The sequence below is a fragment of the Dysidea avara genome, chromosome 4, assembly GCF_963678975.1.
Source record: "Dysidea avara chromosome 4, odDysAvar1.4, whole genome shotgun sequence".
NCBI classification, from domain to species: Eukaryota; Metazoa; Porifera; class Demospongiae; order Dictyoceratida; family Dysideidae; genus Dysidea; species Dysidea avara.
The window spans coordinates 26,775,422-26,799,490 of record NC_089275.1 but is presented as its reverse complement, the minus strand read 5'-3'; the positions used below and the strand labels follow the sequence as shown (position 1 = coordinate 26,799,490).

General features: G+C 37.4%; 1 protein-coding gene across 1 annotated transcript in view; it reads right to left on the bottom strand.

Annotated features, from left to right (window-relative positions):
* Positions 1-24,069, bottom strand: part of LOC136253034 (adhesion G protein-coupled receptor E2-like) — a 58,184-nt gene that overhangs the window by 15,532 nt on the left and 18,583 nt on the right. Inside the window, exons 6-9 of the mRNA XM_066045618.1 lie at positions 14,151-14,714; positions 11,136-11,246; positions 10,580-10,832; positions 10,072-10,129 (exon numbers count right to left, since the gene is read on the bottom strand). Of these exons, the coding sequence (XP_065901690.1) occupies positions 10,072-10,129; positions 10,580-10,832; positions 11,136-11,246; positions 14,151-14,714 (986 nt within the window). The remainder of the gene's footprint in view (positions 1-10,071; positions 10,130-10,579; positions 10,833-11,135; positions 11,247-14,150; positions 14,715-24,069) is intronic.

Below are 24,069 nucleotides of genomic sequence, written 5' to 3'. Positions count from 1 at the left end.
TACAGAATTCAGCTACAAACAAATCTCCCTGTAGAGAGACCAGCTAGAAACAAGTCACCCTGTAGACAGATCAGCTAGAAGACGTTACCTTGTAGAGAGTTCAGCTGCAAACAAATCACCCTGTAGAGAATTCAACTACAAACAGATAACTCTGCAGGGAGTTCAGCTAGAGTCAAGTCACCCTGTAGAGAGAATCCTGTAAAGAGTTCATCTACGTACAAGCAGATCACCCTGTAGAGAGTTCAGCTACATTTCAAGTCACCCAGTAGAGAGATCAGCTGCAAATTATCCTGTGGGGATTAATTGACATGTAATAAATATATGCAAGAGTTCATAATATAATGAACTCTTGATATATGCATTATATATATAATTTGTACATTTACTGATAAAATAAGAATGAGTTAAAGTATTATATATAAAATCTGCTTCATCTTTTTCTTTTTCCTGTGGTAAAGAAAAATATATAGGTTAAAAAGCCCCAAAGCTGGCCATAGGCCGGCTTTGGGGTATACAAATACAAAAAGAAGTGAAATCTAATCAAAAACAGCCAAGCTGTAAAAAAAGGAGTGTGGCCCTTGAAAAGGCTATAGTGAAAAAAGATGTGAAATCCAAGGTGGCGGCCAAGAAATGGCTGTGATGGTAGGTTAATGGTAAAAATTTTAATAACAACAATTCAGGTGAATTTTGTTCCAATTGACCAAGCGGCACCAAATTCACCTGAATTGTCGTTATTAAAATTTTTACCATTAACCTACCATCACAGCCATTTCCTGGCCGCCACCTTGGATTTAACATCTTTTTTCACCATACCCTTTTCAAGGGCCGCACTCCTTTATTTACAGCTTGGCTGTTTTTGATTAGATATACATTGACAAACAGAAATCAAGGTTTTCATGCCTGCATAGTTCTATGGTTCATTCTCTAAAGCACACCATTTTTACATTATACTATAGCTGTCAACCAGGTAGGTTAAGCCACACAGCAACTTTGATTCAATTCACTCCGGCCATTCGTGATATACGGGTGCTTAATTTTTTGATATTTTTTTCTTAAGCTCTTTTTCTAGTGCCTTAAGGAGTGTACGGGGGGGGGGGCAATGTAAGCCCCGGGTGCTTACATTTTCTTTTTGCACAAAAATGCTATAAAATGCAACTGTATAACTCAATTGTTTTGAGCTTTGGCACAGATAAAGAACATGAATTCACATACTAACTTCGCTATGGATATGATAAACATAAATGGGAAATTTTGTCATGGATACAGCGCTTATGAGAATAGCTTGAAATTTGGTGTGTAACCATTGTATATAATAGTTCCTTTTGATGGTTATGTCACATTTGTGGTAAGGTGCCTTTTATAGTAGGAACCTTTGGTGGCATAAAACTTTGGGGAATGGGCAAAAAAGCTTTGGTGAATTGTCGTGTTTGTGTCAAGTCACTACACATCGGCAAATAGCTAATGACAGCCAGAAAAATACTTTGGCAGAAAAGACAATGGTAAATTAAAAGACCATTTGCCAATGTGTTTTGCCTATAAAATGTATGTGGGGGAACACTTACATGGGTAACAAATAGTTAATGTAACAATTTAAGTGTACAGTATGTATATCCATGCAAAAACAGCCAAGCTGTATAAAAGGTGCATCTTCAAAAAACCTAGGTGAAAAAAGTTGTGAAATCAAAGGGGGCAGCCATTTCATGATGTTGATAATACTAATGGCTTTTATACATTAATACTGAAAATTTATTATCATCAACATCATTGCAGCCATTTCATAGCTGCCACCTTTGATTTCACAACTTTTTTCACCCAGGTTTTTTGAAGGCCGCACCCTTTTATACAGCTTGGCTGTTTTTGCATGGATTTCACTTATTTTTGTATCTTAAGTACTACTGATATACTCCAAAGCCAACCATAAGCTGACTTTAAGGTTCGTTTTTACACAAATCACCGTTCTACTTATCTACAGATGCAATAAAGATTAAATAAGACAAACTACATGTAGTGCTCTACCAATACAGAAAATACATGTACGTACCAATATATATATAATATATATATATAGTGCTTGTAATTATTTGCAATAGTGTTTTATAACAAAGTAAATTCCTTCCAAGTTAGGTATACATGATTGTACCATTTGTCTATTAGGATTTTGCAGGACTGTTCTATTAGAGTATCTTGATTTTGCATGTAAAACGTGATAAGTTGTAGTTGCTCAATTTTTAACAAAATAAATCCTGCATCTTTTATGCTAGAATATGATTTATAGCCTTTTGTCACAAGTTTTATTAGCATAGCATTTATTATGATTATGATGATGATGATTGGTGCAAGTAAGTCTAGTAGTACCAAATTTAAAAAAAACAAAAAAAAAAACAGTCAAGCTGTAAAATTAGGGTGCGACCTCCAAAAAATCCAGAGTGAAAAAAGATATGAAATATAAGGTGGCAGCCAAGAAATAGCTGTGAAGGTAGGTTAATGGCAAAATTTCAATAACGACAGTTCAGGTGAATTTATGCTAGAATACGATTTATAGCCTTTTTGTCACAAATTTTATTAGCATAACATTTAGTATGATGATGATGATTATGATGATGATGATGATGATTGGTGCGAGTAGTAGTATACTACTAGCCTCCTGATCTGTACCAAAATGACTATAATCTTGGCTTTGATCCAATTGAATAATAGAGAAGTTGCAATAGTATTGTATTACAGAGTTTATAAACTATGTAATGCTCTAATAGAACACATGTTTGTTGAGGATTTCTAATAGAACACACATAGATATTCCATTGGCAGATTTACGAAATTATGAACTTTTGCTATTGAGTAGATTATAGCTCAAATTTTCATTTATACAGTATAAATTAAGTGAGGTGAACAGTCGTGATAGCAGTGGCTCAGTGGTTAAGGATTTGGGTGTTCAGTATAGAGGTCCCTGGTTCAAATGCTGGTAAGTTTTTTTCAACGTTTTTCATGCACCTTTTTACCCCGTGGTGACTGTTCTATTAGAGTATTTCAACCCCATGATTTAATATTGTTTACTTTTAGCCTTGTAACTCTATAGCTGTCAATACAATTTCTTTTGAATCACAAAAGGTTTAAGCTATGATGGGTAACTTATATACATACCAATTTTTAGGTTATTCCCATAAGCAGTTTATCCTGTAGGTGTGACAACAAGTTGGCCTTTTTAATGCAAATAATCGTCCATAGCTCTATAACTGTTAATCAGATTTGTACCAAACTTGGTATGTGATTGTGCTCCAATACTTTCGTAAAGTGTACCAAAGCTCAAGAAAATCAAGCTATGCATTTGCATTTTATAATGGTTTTTGTAAAGTGTGCAAAAAGAATAAACTAAGCCTCCCAAGCTCCCTAAACGAAGAAAAAAAAAGCCGAATTTTGAAGGCTCATATTCACAATTGTGTTAGGCAATCCTGTTCATATTTGGAAAGTGGGATACTGAAGATGGAGGGAATTTGCAGTATAAAATTGTTCCAATTCAAGAAGGGAACACAGAGCTATGTATGTGTGAAATTTGCATTTTGTTTCTCCCTATAAATATACTCACAGTGTGGCGCCAGTTTCTTGGCCACATGACACACTACCATGTCTCTTGATATGATGGCAACTGTTATATATCTTAAATGTAAATGATATGTAACCCAAAACAGCCAAGCTGTAAAAAAAGTGTGCGGCCCTCAAAAAGGCTATGGTGAAAAAAGATGTGAAATCCAAGGTGGCGGCCAAGAAATGGCTGTGATGGTAGGTTAATGGTAAAAATTTTAATAACGACAATTCAGGTGAATTTTGTACCAAGACCAAACAGCACAAAAATTCACCTGAATTGTCGTTATTAAAATTTTTACCATTAACCTATCATCACAGCCATTTCTTGGCCGCCACCTTGGATTTCACATCTTTTTTCACCACAGCCTTTTTGAGGGCCGCACACTTTTTTTTACAGCTTGGCTGTTTTGGATTAGATTGTATACCACAAAGCCGGCCTATGGCCGGCTTTGGTACTTTTTTAACCTATCTTTTTTTTACCACAGGAAGAAGAAAAGATGAAGTAGATGTACTTTAAATATTTTATCAGTAAATGTACAAATTATATATATAATACATACATTGATTACAGAAATATTCATGGTGGTTTCTTTGTAACTGAACACTCTACACGGTGACTTCTTCTAGATGCTCTCTCTACAGAGTGAATTGTTTGTAGCTGAACGATCTACAAAGTAACTTCTTCTAGTTGATTTCTCTACAGGGTGATTTGTTTGTAGCTGAATTCTGTACAGGCGATTTGTTTGCAGCTGAGCTCTTTACTGAATGGTTTCTTTGTAGCTGAACTCTCTACAAGGTAACTTCTTCTAACTGATCTTTCTACAGGGCAATTTGTTTGTGGCAGAATTTTATACAGGGTGATCTCTTTGCAGCTGAACTCTCTACATGGTGGTTTCTTTGTAGCTGAACTCTCTACAAGGTAACTTCTTCTAGCAGATCTCTCTACGGGGGGATTTGTTTGTAGCTGAGCAATCTACAAGGTAACTTCTTCTAGCTGATCTCTCTACAGGGTGGTTTGTTTGTAGCTGAATTCTGTACAGGCGATTTGTTTGCAGCTGAGCTCTTTACAGAATGGTTTCTTTATAGCTGAACTCTCTAAAAGGTACCTTCTTCTAACTGATCTTTCTACAGGGCAATTTGTTTGTGGCTGAATTTTCTACAGGGTAATTTCTTTGCAACTGAACTCTCTACATGGTGGTTTCTTTGTAGCTGAACTCTCTACAAGGTAATTTCATCTAGCTGATCTCTCTACAGGGAGATCTGTTTGTAGCTGAACTATCTACAAGGTAACTTCTTCTAGCTGATCTCTCTACAGGGTGATTTGTTCGTAGCTGACTTCTGTACAGGTGATTTGTTTGCAGCTGAGCTCTTTACAGAATGGTTTTTTTGTAGCTGAACTCTCTACAAGGTAACTTCTTCTAACTGATCTTTCTACAGGGTGATTTGTTTGTAGCTGAACTATCTACAAGATAATTTCTTCTAGCAGATCTCTCTACAGGGTGATTTGTTTGTAGCTGAATTCTGTACAGGTGATTTGTTTGCAGTTGAGCTCTTTACAGAATGGTTTCTTTGTAGTTGAACTCTCTACAAGGTAATTTCTTCTAGTTGATCTCTCTACAGGGAGATTTGTTTGTAGCTGAATTCTGTACAGGTGATTTGTTTGCAGCTGAGCTCTTTACAGAATGGTTTCTTTGTAGCTGAACTCTCTAAAAGGTAACTTCATCTAACTGATCTCTCTACAGGGAGATCTGTTTGTAGCTGAGCTATCTACAAGGTAACTTCTTCTAGCTGATCTCTCTACAGGGTGATTTGTTCGTAGCTGACTTCTGTACAGGTGATTTGTTTGCAGCTGAGCTCTTTACAGAATGGTTTCTTTGTAGCTGAACTCTCTAAAAGGTAACTTCTTCTAACTGATCTTTCTACAGGGCAATTTGTTTGTGGCTGAATTTTCTACAGGGTAATTTCTTTGCAGCTGAACTCTCTACATGGTGGTTTCTTTGTAGCTGAACTCTCTACAAGGTATTTTCTTCTAGCTGATCTCGCTACAGGGAGATCTGTTTGTAGCTGAGCTATCTACAAGGTAACTTCTTCTAGCTGATCTCTCTACATGGTGATTTGTTCGTAGCTGACTTCCGTACATGTGATTTGTTTGCAGCTGAGCTCTTTACAGAATGGTTTCTTTGTAGCTGAACTCTCTACAAGGTAACTTCTTCTAACTGATCTCTCTACAGGGAGATCTGTTTGTAGCTGAGCTATCTACAAGGTAACTTCTTCTAGCTGATCTCTCTACATGGTGATTTGTTCGTAGCTGACTTCTGTTCAGGTGATTTGTTTGCAGCTGAGCTCTTTACAGAATGGTTTCTTTGTAGCTGAACTCTCTAAAAGGTAACTTCTTCTAACTGATCTTTCTACAGGGTGATTTGTTTGTAGCTGAATTCTGTACAGGTGATTTGTTTGCAGCTGAGCTCTTTACAGAATGGTTTCTTTGTAGCTGAACTCTCTACAAGGTAATTTCTTCTAGCTGATCTCTCTACAGGGAGATCTTTTTGTAGCTGAGCTATCTACAAGGTAACTTCTTCTAGCTGATCTCTCTACATGGTGATTGTTCGTAGCTGACTTCTGTACAGGTGATTTGTTTGCAGCTGAGCTCTTTACAAAATGGTTTCTTTGTAGCTGAACTCTCTACAAGGCAACTTCTTCTAACTGATCTTTCTACAGGGTGATTTGTTTGTAGATGAATTTTATACAGGGTGATTTCTTTGCAGCTGAGCTCTTTACAGAATGGTTTCTTTGTAGCTGAACTCTCTACAAGGTAACTTCTTCTAACTGATCTTTCTACAGGGTGATTTGTTTGTAGCTGAATTCTGTACAGGTGATTTGTTTGCAGCTGAGCTCTTTACAGAATGGTTTCTTTGTAGCTGAACTCTCTACAAGGTAATTTCTTCTAGCTGATCTCTCTACAGGGAGATCTGTTTGTAGCTGAGCTATCTACAAGGTAACTTCTTCTAGCTGATCTCTCTACATGGTGATTTGTTCGTAGCTGACTTCTGTTCAGGTGATTTGTTTGCAGCTGAGTTCTTTACAGAATGGTTTCTTTGTAGCTGAACTCTCTAAAAGGTAACTTCTTCTAACTGATCTTTCTACAGGGTGATTTGTTTGTAGTTGAATTCTGTACAGGTGATTTGTTTGCAGCTGAGCTCTTTACAGAATGGTTTCTTTGTAGCTGAACTCTCTAAAAGGTAACTTCTTCTAACTGATCTTTCTACAGGGCAATTTGTTTGTGGCTGAATTTTCTACAGGGTGATTTCTTTGCAGCTGAACTCTTTACATGGTGGTTTCTTTGTAGCTGAATTCTCTACAAGGTAATTTCTTCTAGCTGATCTCTCTACAGGGAGATCTGTTTGTAGCTGAGCTATCTACAAGGTAACTTCTTCTAGCTGATCTCTCTACAGGGTGATTTGTTCGTAGCTGACTTCTGTACAGGTGATTTCTTTGCAGCTGAGTTCTTTACAGAATGGTTTCTTTGTAGCTGAACTCTCTAAAAGGTAACTTCTTCTAACTGATCTTTCTGCAGGGCAATTTGTTTGTGGCTGAATTTTCTACAGGGTAATTTCTTTGCAGCTGAACTCTCTACATGGTGGTTTCTTTGTAGCTGAACTATCTACAAGGTATTTTCTTCTAGCTGATCTCTCTACAGGGAGATCTGTTTGTAGCTGAGCTATCTAGAAGGTAACTTCTTCTAGCTGATCTCTCTACATGGTGATTTGTTCGTAGCTGACTTCTGTACATGTGATTTGTTTGCAGCTGAGCTCTTTACAGAATGGTTTCTTTGTAGCTGAACTCTCTACAAGGTAACTTCTTCTAACTGATCTCTCTACAGGGAGATCTGTTTGTAGCTGAGCTATCTACAAGGTAACTTCTTCTAGCTGATCTCTCTACATGGTGATTTGTTCGTAGCTGACTTCTGTTCAGGTGATTTGTTTGCAGCTTAGCTCTTTACAGAATGGCTTCTTTGTAGCTGAACTCTCTACAAGGTAACTTCTTCTAACTGATCTTTCTACAGGGTGATTTGTTTGTAGCTGAATTCTGTACAGGTGATTTGTTTGCAGCTGAGCTCTTTACAGAACGGTTTCTTTGTAGCTGAACTCTCTACAAGGTAATTTCTTCTAGCTGATCTCTCTACAGGGAGATCTGTTTGTAGCTGAGCTATCTACAAGGTAACTTCTTCTAGCTGATCTCTCTACATGGTGATTGTTTGTAGCTGACTTCTGTACAGGTGATTTGTTTGCAGCTGAGCTCTTTACAAAATGGTTTCTTTGTAGCTGAACTCTCTACAAGGCAACTTCTTCTAACTGATCTTTCTACAGGGTGATTTGTTTGTAGATGAATTTTATACAGGGTGATTTCTTTGCAGCTGAGCTCTTTACAGAATGGTTTCTTTGTAGCTGAACTCTCTACAAGGTAACTTCTTCTAACTGATCTTTCTACAGGGTGATTTGTTTGTAGCTGAATTCTGTACAGGTGATTTGTTTGCAGCTGAGCTCTTTACAGAATGGTTTCTTTGTAGCTGAACTCTCTACAAGGTAATTTCTTCTAGCTGATCTCTCTACAGGGAGATCTGTTTGTAGCTGAGCTATCTACAAGGTAACTTCTTCTAGCTGATCTCTCTACATGGTGATTTGTTCGTAGCTGACTTCTGTTCAGGTGATTTGTTTGCAGCTGAGCTCTTTACAGAATGGTTTCTTTGTAGCTGAACTCTCTAAAAGGTAACTTCTCTAACTGATCTTTCTACAGGGTGATTTGTTTGTAGTTGAATTCTGTACAGGTGATTTGTTTGCAGCTGAGCTCTTTACAGAATGGTTTCTTTGTAGCTGAACTCTCTACAAGGTAATTTCTTTTAGCTGATCTCTCTACAGGGAGATCTGTTTGTAGCTGAGCTATCTACAAGGTAACTTCTTCTAGCTGATCTCTCTACATGGTGATTATTCGTAGCTGACTTCTGTACAGGTGATTTGTTTGCAGCTGAGCTCTTTACAGAATGGTTTCTTTGTAGCTGAAATCTCTACGAGGTAACTTCTTCTAGCTGATGTCTCTACAAGGTCACTAGTTTGTAACTGAACTCTCTACAAGGTGACCTCTTCTAGCTGATCTTTCTACAGGGTAATTTGTTTGTAACTGAACTCTCTACATGATGGTTTCTTTGTAGCTGAACTCTCTACAAGGTAACTTTCTTCTATTGATCTCTCCACAGGGCGATTTGTTTGTAGCTGAACTCTCTACAAGATGGTTTCTTTGTAGCTGAACTCTCTGCAAGGTAACTTTCTTCTATTGATCTCTCCACAGGGCAATTTGTTTGTAGCTAAACTCTCTACATGGTGGTTTCTTTGTAGCTGAACTCTACAAGGTGATTTCTTCTAGCTGAACTATCTCTTTCCATAGTTGCATGAACTCCCTACAAGGTAACTTCTTCTAGCTGATCTCTCTACAGGGTGACTTGTGTGTAGCTTATCTCTATACAGGTTTCTTGTTTCTAGCTGATCTCTTGAATTCTCTTCAGGGAGACTGCTCTATTAGGATGACTGCTCTATTAGAGTATCTCGATCTCGCACTTGCTGCACCAAGTTGGATTTCGTGTTATAACTCCGTGGCTTTAAGTCTGATTCTTCTACACCATTGATGAGCCTTTCTAAGATGATTACTCCATCTGTATAACGATTTTCAAAGCATTACCCCAAGCGGTTTATTTGGTAGGCGTGGCAAGCAGTCGTTTTTATTATTAGCTAATCTCGATTGCGTAATTGTTACACACTGTTGGTTTTTTCGTTGTATCTTCCTTTTTATTAGCTTGATTTCTTTCAAACCACAAAAGGTTTGAGTTTCAATAGTTAACCTATTCACCCACCGATTTTCAGCTTCTTCCCATACGCGGTTTACCCTGTAGGCGTGACAACATATTGGTGTTATTTTTCGTGAACAATCGCTCATAACTTTTTGCCTGTTTATCGTATTCCAGCCAAAGTTGGTACCGAGATGCGCCTTTATATCCCACTTCTGTGTGCCACATGTCAAGGCAATCGGATGTGGCATTCGCGTTTTATAGCAGTTTTTGTAAGTGTGCGACAAGAAAAAGAAAAATATGAAGAAAAAAAAAACCAAGAAACTGAGCCAATTTTTGAAGTTGCATATCTCGGGAACGCGTAAAGCGATTTAGCTCAAATTTGGAATGTGGAGTGCTGCAGTTGGAGGGCATATCCACAGCAAAAATCGTCTTGTTTCATCAAGGAAGCACAGAGCTACGGAGGTGCAAAAATTGTGTTTTCTTTCTTCCTGTCAATATACTCACGGGTGTTACGCGCCGGCTTCTTGGGCCGCACGACACACTACTGTGTGTCTTGATCTATAGGTATCATGACCTAGTTAGTGCACAGATTTTGAATATAGATACCCTTTACATGTGTAACAACAGAAGCAATCAGCATAGGTACATACCTCAAGTATTTCTCTTATAAAAGACTGGACAAGATCATCTTGATGTAACTGGACCAACCTGTGTACATATATACTACATATTAACATGGTATTGTATTATAATGCTGCTTTGTTGCAACTTCCAATATATACAAATTTGTGTATAACAATTATTGGAAAGTTATTTGGTGGTTGTTCACATAATCCTAACCCTAAGGTTGTTCACATAATTTTAGTGAATTCATCAATGAAACTTCAGTTTCTTCAACAATAATGTAGACATGTCAGTAAAATTTTGAAGTACTTGCATGCTATAGGCTTTAAGGCAAATTCAAATACCACTTTTAATTCACTTATTTTTATATGTTGTACTATGTTATTTTTATATGTTTCAGATTGGTAATCAATGGTGTATATTAAGCTAAGAGTTGAAAATAAGGTTACCATTTTGTGTCTGGAAGTCACAGTAGACTCTTGTGTGTAAATCTAATATATCTATATATATATGACTGAACAATGTATACCATACTCTATAATGATATCCAGTGTAGCTGTTATTGAACATAAATCATATGGAAATATTGGCTGATTGGAATTCGTGATATTTGCTAATTCTCTGACAATATCCCCAAATTCTCTCTGATCATCATCACTCTGTAAACTGTCAACAAGACTTAACTCTTCAGCTCTTAACTCTAGTCTTATTTGCTCCACTCTTTGACAGTCCAACACATCTGGTAGACCCCATTGATCATGTAGCAGGCATGTTCTGTTCACATACCCTATATTAATAAGTAATAATAACATAATTAGGCACACAATTGTCTGTGCAAACTAATGATATTTATTAGCATTAACTATAGCCTATTTTCTGAAAGGTATTTCATTATTTTAAAATCAATTGAAATTCAAGTTAGTGTACACAGGTTCAACAGATTTTACGCATGTTAGTTTATATACAGTAAAGTTATCACTACACAAAATAAGGGTACATGTTTTTGTAATTATATAAATTTCTAGATACAGATTTTTACTATAAATTTTCACACGGATTACATACAATTTTTGTATAAGTATATGCATACCTGTTACTTCATTACCACCAGGACATTTTCGTGTAGCTACTTTACCAACTTCAGTTGGTGGCCATGTGATGTTCCAAATACTATCTACTTCTGGCTGACAACCCACTAATCCTGATAATCATTAAAAAGGTATTATCAATGACGTGATAAAATATTACGGAAAATTAAGGATTTTATAAGCTAGTAGGAATCATTACAATAAATGTATTAGGGAAGACCATCACTTGAAATGCAAACCTTTAGCATATCAAACAGTACAGTAGTACTGTAAAGTAGGGTTCCCCATAAAATGAACAACATCAACCAAAATGCTGCCATAATAAAAATATCATACTCAGGGTATGTTTTATGGGGGTTGCTGGTGTTTTGGGGTTGGGCGTACTTCTAAACAGCTTGACCGGCCCTTAGGCAACTAGTAATATACTGATTTTTCCTTAACTACAGTAATAAACTCAAAGGACATAACACATAAATCATAGTTACTCACCAATGCTCATCTGCTAACTGATACTGCAGTAAAACTCAAGGATCACAAGTATTTTTGAGAGTATAAAATCGAGATACTCTAATAGAAAAGTCATCTACTCTAATAGAACATTCACTTGAAACATTAAACAATATGCTAATCCCTTAATTTATTATTTTTAGGATGCAATTTATCCAAACCTGTCTGCAATTAAAGATGTATATTTACAAATTTATGTGTGTATTTCAAAGACTTATTGATATCTACTTGTACAGTACTTTTAATGACAGTCATTGAGGAATACTGCATTCATGAATACACGCACCACTGTCCACTGAAATTGTTCTCAAATTCAATCTCAACCTTCAAATTTTCCTGTGGGCATATATTCCCTAATATTGTGATTTGCACACATTAATGATGATTCTTAGATACTTCCTGAATGTTAACCACCTCAAATGACTTTGCCAACTTAGAGTACTGTTCTTCACCCCTGTTAATTCTTGTTATTGATATAGCAGTAAGCCTTCCTAGGCTACAGAGCAAATAGAAGAGGATATAAAAGGTGATGGTAATAGTGATAATGAACGAGAAATGCCAAGTAGCAATGAAGAAACAAAAGAGCTGTGACTAGCTATGAAGCTAGCTAAATACTTGAAGCTAATCATAAAACTTCAGTAGAACATTCTATCATAGCTAACCACATAACTATTGGTGAAAATGTGACATATTGAATGCTAGTGAGCATCAATACATCAGAAACTCTGTAAAATAGTAGGCTGTAAACAGTAAGTTTTGTTAAATTTCAAGCAATGTAAATTTAAAACCTTGTCTGCATCTGGGGGCTGTGCCATCAGACCCCTGCATCTAAGTCCTACTACCACGGGAAACTCCCTTCAAAAAAATCCTAGATCCGCCCCTGATACTCAACAAAAAAATGGAATAGTGCATCTAACAAATATAACATGAAAATGCTTACAGAAAGGCCAAATATTGAATTTTAAAAGATACTGAGCTGTTTACACTTTCCTTAGAGGAGCATATTTAGCACAAAACTGTTTGAAGTACTTACCTAAAAATACTAAAAACTAACTTACCTAACTTACCTAAACTGAACTTACCTAAACTTACCTAAAAACTTACCTAAACCTACCTAAACTTACCTAACTTACTTAAACTCTTAAGTACTTACTTACTGTTTGAGGTAGTTACATGTAGCTGTGTAGCTACACTTATAGAACAATTGCCTGGGATTATGCCCTTAAATGATCAGAGCATGCCGCCATACCCTTAATAATCAGAACCTGGCTACCATGCCCCTTAATTATCTAGTTGCATTTTACTGTAGAAACAAAATCCATAATCTATTGTGCAGCTCACTCAAGATAAGTAGCGAGTTTGACATACTCTAATAAAGCACACAGCCACACATGTATTAATATCACAGCTATGGTATAACAAAACAGTTAACAAACTAATGCAATTAAAAGCTGTTAATTTAAAAATAAAGTAGAGTTCCAGTGATAAAAAGTAGTGAAACAAGAGATATGAATTATAGCAGCTATTTACAACAGGACTATGTGGGAAAATCGTTTTAGCAGATGGTGCATGCCAATGTAGGAATTTCTGTGTTGCAATAACTAACATTATTCATATCTATTCTTTTGCCACATTTTATCATTGGGAACCCTACTTTATTATAAATCAACAATAATTTTATTTTCACTAGTGTAATTAGAATAATCCAGCACACTAGTACATGTAAGCAAGTAATGTAATGGATTAAAGTAACACATCAGGCAATGGTCCCCTTGTTAAGTGCCTTTATCATAATGATCCTTACTAGCTTCCAAAACTCTGCATCACTTGACAGAATGAAGCAAAACACAACAGGCTGCAATTGCATAAAAAATCATGTGCCAATGCAAAAATATGTTGCTTAGTGCTCAGCCATATTTGCCTACTACACAGCTATGCACCGATATAATTATCGAGAACAAATTAAAGCACACTTGCAATCAATCTATGTTTACCATTGGAGTACAGAGCATTGGACAATTGCTGTTATGTTCATAAGAGACAATGCATGAAGCAAATGATGCACTTACTTACAAATCAACACCTTTGCACTGTAAGGGAAAGTAACTGGGACACAAAGAAGGGCCATGCACAAACTTCACTCTTTTGGTATGCAAAAAAGCATCTGTCAGGCCAAAGTGACATCTAACAGCACAAAATTAAGCCTGTATGCTAACCATAATTGTCTGAAGGAATACAGTTACTCAGTCAGCAAAACATTTCATTTTAAAATAAATTTTTTGGACCCCACAGAAAGAGTTTTGTGCCACCTTAAAAATGTTTTTGATTCTTGATTGTACCAAACCAGAAAATATTGTAAACCTGGTTTCTCATCAATACTTTTAATGAGAACTTCATGGTTCACCATATTATACTAGACGTAATAGTAGCATTAAACAGTGCATTGTCATAAACCATATAACAAACCATTGTAGCACAATTAGATACAGTAAATGAAATTTTAAACATACCATTTTCACACTGATCTCCAGTTAAACCATCCACACAATTACATGTGAAAGAGTTAATTCCATCTGTGCAAGTACTCCCTTTTGTACAAGGATTAGGATCACAATCATCTATGTTAGTTATACAATTCTCTCCAGTAAAAGCATCAACACAATCACAGGTGAAAGAATTAACTCCATCTGTACAAGTTCCATTATTCATACAAGGATTAGGATCACAATCATCTATGTTAGTTGCACAATTCTCTCCAGTAAAACCATCTACACAATTGCAAGTGAAAGAATTAACTCCATCTATACAAGTTCCATTATTCATACAAGGATTAGGATCACAATCATCTATGTTAGTTGTACAATTCTCTCCAGTAAAACCATCTACACAATTGCAGGTGAAAGAGTTAACTCCATCCTGACAAGTTCCATTATTCATACAAGGATTAGGATCACAATCATCTATGTTAGTTGTACAATTCTCTCCAGTAAAACCATCTACACAATTGCAGGTGAAAGAGTTAACTCCATCAGTACAAGTTCCATTATTCATACAAGGATTAGGATCACAATCATCTAATGTAAAGTTTCACAAGTAATATTTATTTATACATACATAGCAGTGTACATCTACAATGGAAGTGCATCATGATGTAAGGTGATGTGCAATGAAGTGGATGATGTAATGCAGCAAAGGGTGGTTGTTGTGCAATCCAATAGCATGACACATCTTTGGAGCTCTGGATGTTGTAACAGATAACCTTGGAAATGATATGTTGAACTGATCATTAAAATGTTTCTATTTACACAGGCTGCATAATTGTTTTTCTCTTCAAGCATGAAGTACTAAAAATTTGCCAACTTTAACTGTGAACATTTCCTTACATTGCTTTACTACCTGAATGTTGCCTTACTACCTTATTTCAAATCAAGAAGCATTGTGCAGGTCATGAGTTTAACTAGTCCTCCCTGGGCTTAGAGTCAACTACCGTATAGTAGGAAACTTTGGCGGCACAAAACTTTGGTGAATAGGAATTGACAAAAATAACTTTGGCAAATTGCTAGGTCATAAATAAAATAGGCAAAAAAAACTTTGGCGAATAGCCAAATGACACGGCACAAGTATGTAGCTAGCTATCATTCATAACTTTACGATTACTCGTGTAGAAGTAATTATGCTCTCATGCCCATACAATTAGCTAGCTAACAAGTGAACGTGATAAACGACTGGCCCCTCAGTTTGGCTATAGCTCAAGCTGGAACTGCATCATAGCGAGCGAGTTAGCGAGAGAAAATTGTATCAACCTCCGTAAATTAATCATACAGCTAGTTAGTTATCATATTTTAAGCATTTGTTTTGGCTTTTGGCTGCAGTACTCATGGTTCAACCCATACAGCGCCTGTAGATCACTGAACGTGACTGATAGTTAAGATTTCAGATAAGATGATGATCACTTTATTGTTCAATTCCATGCTTCAGGGATACCATGAGTATCAGATGATATGGAATAATCCAATTGTTGGGGAAGAGTTAGTCTGCAACCGAGAATTAGGCAACATCCATGATCCTTATGCAGTAGCTGCCAAAAAAAACAACAATCTGTGTGGAATTAAAAGCAGTTGGTCACATCCCTAGGAGAATTTCAGTTATTTGTTCACTCTTTATTAGAAGAGGAGGAACTATTCCTTTTGTAGTTGGAGATAACTGAAGATATTCTTCAGATTTGCCACATAGTGGGCTTGAAATTCCTAGAAAATTGATATTTCGTACTGAGGATCAGAATGAAGCTGGGAGAGTCGAGAAGTTGATCAAATCCGCTTTGTCCATTCATGTCACTATACTCACTGAGCCATCATGGATACCTGCTGCAACTCCACCTACATTATTAAATGGAGCTCAATTTGCCAGCAGTTGTGACCGCTACTGTTCCTGAGAGTAAAGAATTTGAAGAGGTGATTGATTTGTCAGATGTTGAATCACACATAAAAAAAGAAAGCAAAGCTGTTTGATTTTGAAAACATAATTATGGGAGCAGAGTTATGTGATATGGAAATTAATTTTGCACAGCAACTCTTAAAATCACAATTTCCGAAGATAAATGGATTGGCATGCACATTATATCAAGAAAAGAAAGCCAACCTTACAGGAGCATTGATTCAAAACAAAGTTCAGATCATTTATTGTAAGGCCAGACACCATTGGATAGTGGGTTCGACATTTTGGCGTTGTAGTGGTGAAGTTAAAGCATATGATTCAATATTTAATCACTGCGACAAAGAAACAGAATCTCTTTTATCAAATCTGTTCCAGCATGGCCAAGAGGAGATCACTGTCATTCTCAAAAGCAGAAGGGCACCACTGACTGTGGTGTGTTTGCCATTGTATTTGCAACAGCTACTGCCTTCAGGATCTAGAGGCTATGAGGGCACACTTAGTCTATTGTTTCAGTGAAAAAAAGATGTCTCCATTTCCTTCTTATTGACATTACAGTAAAAGGTTACAAGTGTGATTTCATCATTGTAATTATTAGTAATGACATTCATTTTTCCACTTGAATAGATTATTTGCAATGATGACATTCTCTTATCAATCAAATTAGTTTGAAGTGACATTCATCTTAGAAAAGATTGAAAAGGTTATTAAGTTTGTAATGATATTCATTTTATATATGAATAAATAGCTAGGTTACACATACCTGTAATAACATGAATTATTAGATCAATAGAAAATGTTGAAATCAATGCTATAATCACTCATGTTTAGCAACACAGGTTTATTACACTAGTCATCACAGTGCTAGCTGATAAGCAGTTTAAAACTTCTGCCTCATTGAATCCATTTTGCACCAGACTTGGTTTAGTCTTTATGTAATTGTAAAGTGACTTGATACAGCTAGCATTTAAGGGCTTAACTGCACTTAGCTTTAAATCAATGGTGACGACATCAGCCTTAACTTACAGTAGGCTAAATAGTTGCTTTGCATACCATTCTTGGAATTGTGAATGCAGATGGTCTTTTGCTGCTTTATTAACACTAAGATCTAGTGGTTGGAGTTTATCCGTAGGTAGTACAACAACATTCAAGTTGTAGTTATCTAGTAATTTAAGAAAGGATGAAGTAATCTGAGCTTTGAAATTATCAAATATCAATAAAGCACGCTAATTGTCAGGCAGCTTCATCTTTTTCCTCATGTCATTATGTAACACGTGCACGATAGTATCGAATGAATAAGAATACACGTGCAACCTATAGTACAATCATGTGATCAACTACATATATGTTACATCTCCCTTGTTACAAAAAGGAGTGTGGTTATTGGTACAATTCCTAAATAATAGTTACAGTGCTCAAATCAAGCAAAGTGATAAATTGTTCAGTGTACGTATAAAGGTCCAGTTATGGAAATTGGTCAGCGTACCGCACTGGAGTCTTAATGGTTCTTTGTGAGCGTCGTAGTGTTGGTTCTGTAGCCAGTGCGGCAGGTGGCTGGAGTTCATATGCTCTAGGGGTCATATGCTCTAGGGGATTCGACCACTGGTTCACTTGTGTCACATTCATATTCTTGGTCATCTAAGAAATCATCAACACTTGTGTCGGTATTAACAGGGGATGCCAATTTTTTCAAATCTTTTCTGTTCCTTTGGTAGTGTTGTCCCTGCGGTGTTATAATATTGTAAGAGCGAGGGCCATTTTCATTTGTTCCAGTGACCTTGGCTGGTTTCCATTTGCCATCTTTTGCTGACACAAGTACTGAATCGCCAGTTTTTAGATGTTTCAGTGGCTTTGCATGTTGATCATAGTAAAATTTTTGACGTTGGATAAGTTCTTTCTGCACTGTAGTTGGATTAATTGTTCTAGGATGTAATAAGGTACCTGCAGTGGGTACAAGTGTTTTTGTCCACCTTCCCATTAGGCGTTGGACAGGTGAACCAATGGCATCAGACCAGGGAGTGTTTCGGTACTCCAATAATGCTAATTGTAAATCTTTTCTGTCATGTACAGCTTTCTTCATCAGTCTTTTGACAATTTGCACAGCCTTCTCAGCCATTCCATTTGATTGGGGGTTATATGGGCTGGAGGTGTGATGATTAAACTGATATTGTTGGGTAAAGCATCGAAATGTATGACTAGAGAATTGTGGTCCATTATCTGTAATCAGGACATCAGGTATTCCATGTCTGGAAAACTGTGACTTACAGATTGCTATTACTTGATTGGCTGTCATGCTAGTAAGTTGGTCTACTTCAATATATCCGGAGTAGTAGTCTACCAAAACAAGAAATTGTTTCTTTTGTAGCTCGAAAATATCAGCACCGACTTTTGCCCATGGGCAGTCTGGTACACTGTGCGGAAGTAAAGGTTCTTTAGAGTTGCATCTTTGGTATGTGGTACAAATAGCGCAAGATGAGATGATGTTTTCAATTTGTGATGACATTCCTGGCCAGTACAAGACATCTCTAGCTCTTTTTTTGCATTTTTCTATGCCCAAATGGGAACTGTGAATTAGTTTGAGCATTGCTGGTTGCATTGCTTTTGGGATAATTATCTTTTCACCTTTAAAAAGGACTCCATCATTAAAAGATATTTGGTCGCGGAATGTCCAAAATGGCAAACACTGGGCCGGCACTTTTGATCTGTTATCTGGCCATCCATCTGTACAGAGTTGCATCAAGTGTTGTAAAACTGGGTCAGACCAAGTCTCTGTTTGCAATAGATGTAGTTTATCATCTGAAATAGGTATTGTAGTGAGTACATTTACCTCAAATTCAAAGGAAGTACAACTATTGGTTGGTTCTGTCGTGTATGCCCTTGACAAAGTGTCTGCAATTACTAGTTGCTTCCCAGGACGGTATACTAGGTTGATTGGGTACTTTTGTATTGACATAATCATTTTTTGAAGTCTGGCTGGAGCTTGGTAAAGTGGCTTTTTTAAGATGGCTTCCAAGGGCTTGTGATCTGTCTCTACCTCAATGATGGGCATCCCATATACGTAGTCATGAAATTTATTGCAGCCAAATACAATGGCGAGCAGTTCCTTCTCGATTTGAGCATAGTTTTGTTGACATGTCGTGAAAGCTTTAGACGCATAGGCGATGGGGCGATTATCTTGTAACAAAACAGCTCCTAAGCCTTTTGAACTGGCATCAACAGATAATTTAATAGGTCTTTTGGGATTAAAATATTTGGGGACAGGAGCTTTGGTTATCAATTCTTACAACAATGTGAAACTCTTTTGTTGTTCTTTTTGCCACTGCCATTCTACGTTCTTCTCCAAAAGGGCTCGAAGCGGTGAAGCTACATGAGATAAATTTGGAATGAATTTACCTAGGTAGGTTAGTATACCTAGAAATCTTTGTAGATCTTCTCTGCTTTCAGGGCAGGGCATGTCTATCACAGCTCTGGTTTTCTTTGGGTCAGGCTTCAGGCTGTCTTTACTGAGGATATGTCTGATGTAGCTAATTTCATTCAGTTTTAGTTGGCATTCGCTCTTGTTTAGCTTGAGGTTTCGCTGTCTCACTCTTTCCAAAACTTTTTTCAAACGTTTGTCATGCTGTTCATCAGTTTCTCCCCATATGAGTAGGTCGTCAACAACAACTTCTACTCCGTCGATGTCCCGAAACATGTCTGACATGATCCTTTGAAAAATGTCCTGGGATGATGATAGTCCTAAAGGGAGGCGCTTAAACATGTACCATCCAAAAGGTGTGTTAAATGTGCACAACTTGGCATTGGATGGGTCTAGCTTTCACATGATCAGAAAATGGCTGTGATGGTAGGTTAATGGTAAAAATTTTAATAACGACAATTTAGGTGAATTTCGTGCCGCTTGCTTGGATTTCACATCTTTTTTCACCTTGGCCTTTTTAGGGGCCGCACCTTTTTTTACAGCTTGGCTGTTTTTGATTAGATATCACTTCTTTTTGTATTTGTATACCCCAAAGCTGGCCATAGGCTGGCTTTGGGGCTTTTTTAACCTATCCTATTTCTTTACCGCATGAAGAATAAAAAAACAGAGCAGATTGTTAATACTTCAACTGTTTTTGATTTTATCAGTAATTATATAAATATATTTATTACATGTCTATTATTCCCTACTGGATAACTTGTTCGCAGCTGATCTTTCTACTAAGGGATTTGAAATGTAGCTAAACTCTCTACAGGTTGATTTGTTTGTAGCTGCACTCTCTACAGGGTGATTTGTTTGCATCTGAACTCTCTACAGGGCAATTTGTTTGTAGAAGAACTCTCTACAGGATAGTTTCTTTGTCACTGAACTCTCTACAAGGTGACTTGTTTCTAGATGGCTCTCTACAAGATGACTTCCTCTAGCTGATTTCTCTACAAGGTAACTTGTATCTAGCTGAACTATCTACAGGATGATCTGTTTGTAACTGAAATTTCTACAGGGTGACTTGTTTCTAGCTGATCTCTCTATAGGGTAACTTATTTCTAGCTGAACTCTCTACAGAGTGGGTTCTTTGTAGCTGAACTCTCTACAAGATCACTTCTTCTAGCTGATCTCTCTATAGGGTGACCTGATCTCTCTGTAGGGTGACTTTTATCTAGCTGAACACTCTACAGGGTGATTTGTTTGTAGCTGAACTCTCTACAGGGTAATTTATTTGCAGCTGAACTCTATGCAGGATGATTTGTTTGTAGCTGAACTCTCTACAGGATGGTTTCTTTGTAGCTGAACTCTCTACAAGGTGACTTGCTTCTAGCTGATCTCTCTACAGGGTGACTTGTATAGCTGAACTCTCTACAGGGTGATCTGTTCATAGCTGAACTCTCTGGGTGATTTGTTTGTTGCTGAACTCTCTACAGGATGGTTTCTTTGTAGCTGGTCTCTACAAGGTGACTTGTGTCTAGCTGATCTCTCTACAAGGTGACTTCTCCTACTACAGGGTGACTTGTATCTATAGCTGAACTATCTACAGGATGATGATCTGTTTGTAGCTGAAATCTCTACAGGGTGATGTGTTTGTAGCTGAATTCTCTACAGGATGACTTGTTTCTACATATAGCTGATCTCTGATAGGGTAACTAGTTTCTAGTTGAACTCTCTACAGAGTGGGTTCTTGTTGCTGAACTCTCTACAAGGTGACTTCTTCTAGCTGACCTCTCTATAGGGTAACCTGATGTCTCTGCAGGGTGACTGTTATCTTGCTGAACACTCTACAGGGTGATTTGTTTGTATCAAAACTATCTATAGGGTGATTTTTTTACACCTGAACTTTCTACAGGGTGATTTGTTTGTAGCTGAACTCTCTACAGGGTGATCTGATCTCTCTACAGGGGGTGATTTGTTTGTAACTGATATCTCTACAGGTAGATTTGTTTGTAAGTGAACCCTCTACAAGGTGATTTGTTTGTAGCTGATTTCTCTTAGGGGTAATTTGTTTGTAGCTTAACTCTCTACAAGGTAATTTGTTTGTAGCTGAACTCTCTACAGGGTGATTTGCTTGTAACTGAATTCCCTATATTGTGTCTAGTGTCTATATAGCTAATCTCTCTACAGGTTGATTTGTTTGTAGCTGAACTCTCTACAGGGTGATTTGTTTGTAGCTGATCTCTCTACAGGGTGATTGTTTGTAGCTGATCTCTCTACAGGGTGATTTGGTTGTAGCTAATCTCTCTAAAGTGGGTGATTTGTTTGTAACTGAAATCTCTACAGGTTGATTTGTTTGTAGCTGAACTCACTGCAAGGTATTTTGTTTGTAGCTGATCTCTCTACAGGGTAATTTGTTTGTAGCTGAACTCACTGCAAGGTGATTTGTTTGTAGCTGATCTCTCTACAGGGTGATGTGTTTGTAACTGAAGTCTCTACAGGGTGATTTGCTTGTAACTGAATTCCCTATATGTGACTGGGCCTGCGAAAATAGGGCATGTGGGCACATGATTGTTGCCTACTTTTTCAAACTTTCATCACCCGTAACATTTTGTATTACTATGCTATGGCAATGCAATTTTCAGCTCTTAGTAAGCATTTAATCGGCTTTAAGATGCAAGTTACAGAATATAAATATTCTATTCTAGTACTGAGATATGACCTGTAGAGTCACAGAGTGTAGTTTGTGCCCACAAGCCCTGTTTTCGCAGGTCCGGTCACATACTGTGTCTAGTGTCTACAGTATATAGCTGATCTCTCTACAGGTTGATTTTTTTGTAACTGAACTCTCTACAGGGTGATTTGTTTGCAGTTGAACTCTCTACAGGGTGATCTGATCTCTCTACAGGGTGATTTGGTTGTAGCTGATCTCTCTACAGTGGGTGATTTGTTTGTAACTGAAATCTCTACAGGTTGATTTGTTTGTAGCTGAAGTCTCTACACGGTGTTTTGTTTGTAGCTGATCTCTCTACAGGGTAATTTGTTTGTAGCTGAACTCATTGCAAGGTGATTTGTTTGTAGCTGATCTCTCTACAGGGTGATGTGTTTGTAACTGAAGTCTCTACAGGGTGATTTGCTTGTAACTGAATTCCCTATATTGTGTCTAGTGTCTACAGTATATCGCTGATCTCTCTACAGGTTGATTTTTTTGTAGCTGAACTCTCTACAGGGTGATTTGTTTGCAGCTGAACTCTCTCCACAGTGACGTGTTTGTAGCTGAACTCTCTAGAGAGTGTAGCCAAACTCTCCACAGGGTGCATGACTTGTTTATAGCTGAACTCTCTTCAGTGTGACTTGTAATGTTCTGATTCTTCTGAATCACTACAGCGATATATCTGTAACTGAACTCTCTATAGGGTGACTTGCTTCTTGCTGAACTGTCTATAAGATTAACTGTTTGCAGCTGAACTCCCTATAGAATAACTAGCAATGTAATAGAATTCTATAATGGAGTAAATAAATTAGCTGAATGCTCTATTAGGGTGACTGTTCTATTAGAGTATCTCGATCTCGCATATGCTACATGTAGTTGGCTTTGGAATCATAACTCAGTGGTTTGTAAACCGATTCTTCTGTACTACTGCATGGACTTTCTATGATAATTATTCCAGCCACACACCGATTTTCAGCTCACTGCTCTAAGCGGTTTGCCTGGTAGGCGTGAAAACTATTAGTTTTTTATTCATAAAAATCGATCGCGTAATTGTGACACAGGTTGGGTTTTGTGTTATATCTCGATGGCCTTTAACTGGATTCCCTTTAAACCACAAAAAGGCACTCCTACGATAGTTACTCCATCTACATAGCAATTTTCAGCTCATTCCTTCAAGCGGTTTACCCTGTGGGCGTGACAGACCTTCGACCTTATTTTACGCAAATAATTGGTCATAACTCCGTGAATATTCATCGGATTCCTACCAAACTTGGTACTGAGATTTGCCTTAATGAGCCCTTTAAGTGTGCAAAAGTTCAGTCCGATTGGAGCACGCATTCGTGTTTTATTGCGGATTTTACAAAGTGTGCGAAAAGAAGTAGAAGAAAAAAACGAAGAAAAAAAACCCAAACTTTGGCCGCTCGTATCTCGGAAATGGCTGGAGCGATTTTCTTCAAATTTGGAATGTGGACTCCCCTACCTAGCCGGCACTTCTGTAGCAACTTTGGTTTCAATCGGATAAGGAATCACGGAGCTACAAAGGTGTGAAAATCGCGTTTACTTTCTTCCTGTAAATATACTCACGGTGTGGCGCGCCGGCTTCTTGGGCCGCACGACACACTACCGTGTGTCTTGATCTCGAGTCAGCCTTTCAACTCTACCAAGGGTGTGTGTCACTATTTATATTTTAGTACTGTTAATAAAGCTAGACCAATAATAATGGGGTATGTCATCATGATAGACTGCTAATAGATGTGGTGGTCTTGGTGCTCGATCATTATTAATCAACCAAGATCACGTTAATTAACTGGTAGGCATGGAATTGACCCTATCGTGAAGTTACAGGTATCTACTGAGCTAGTGATGCACCGGTGGGAAATTTTGCCAA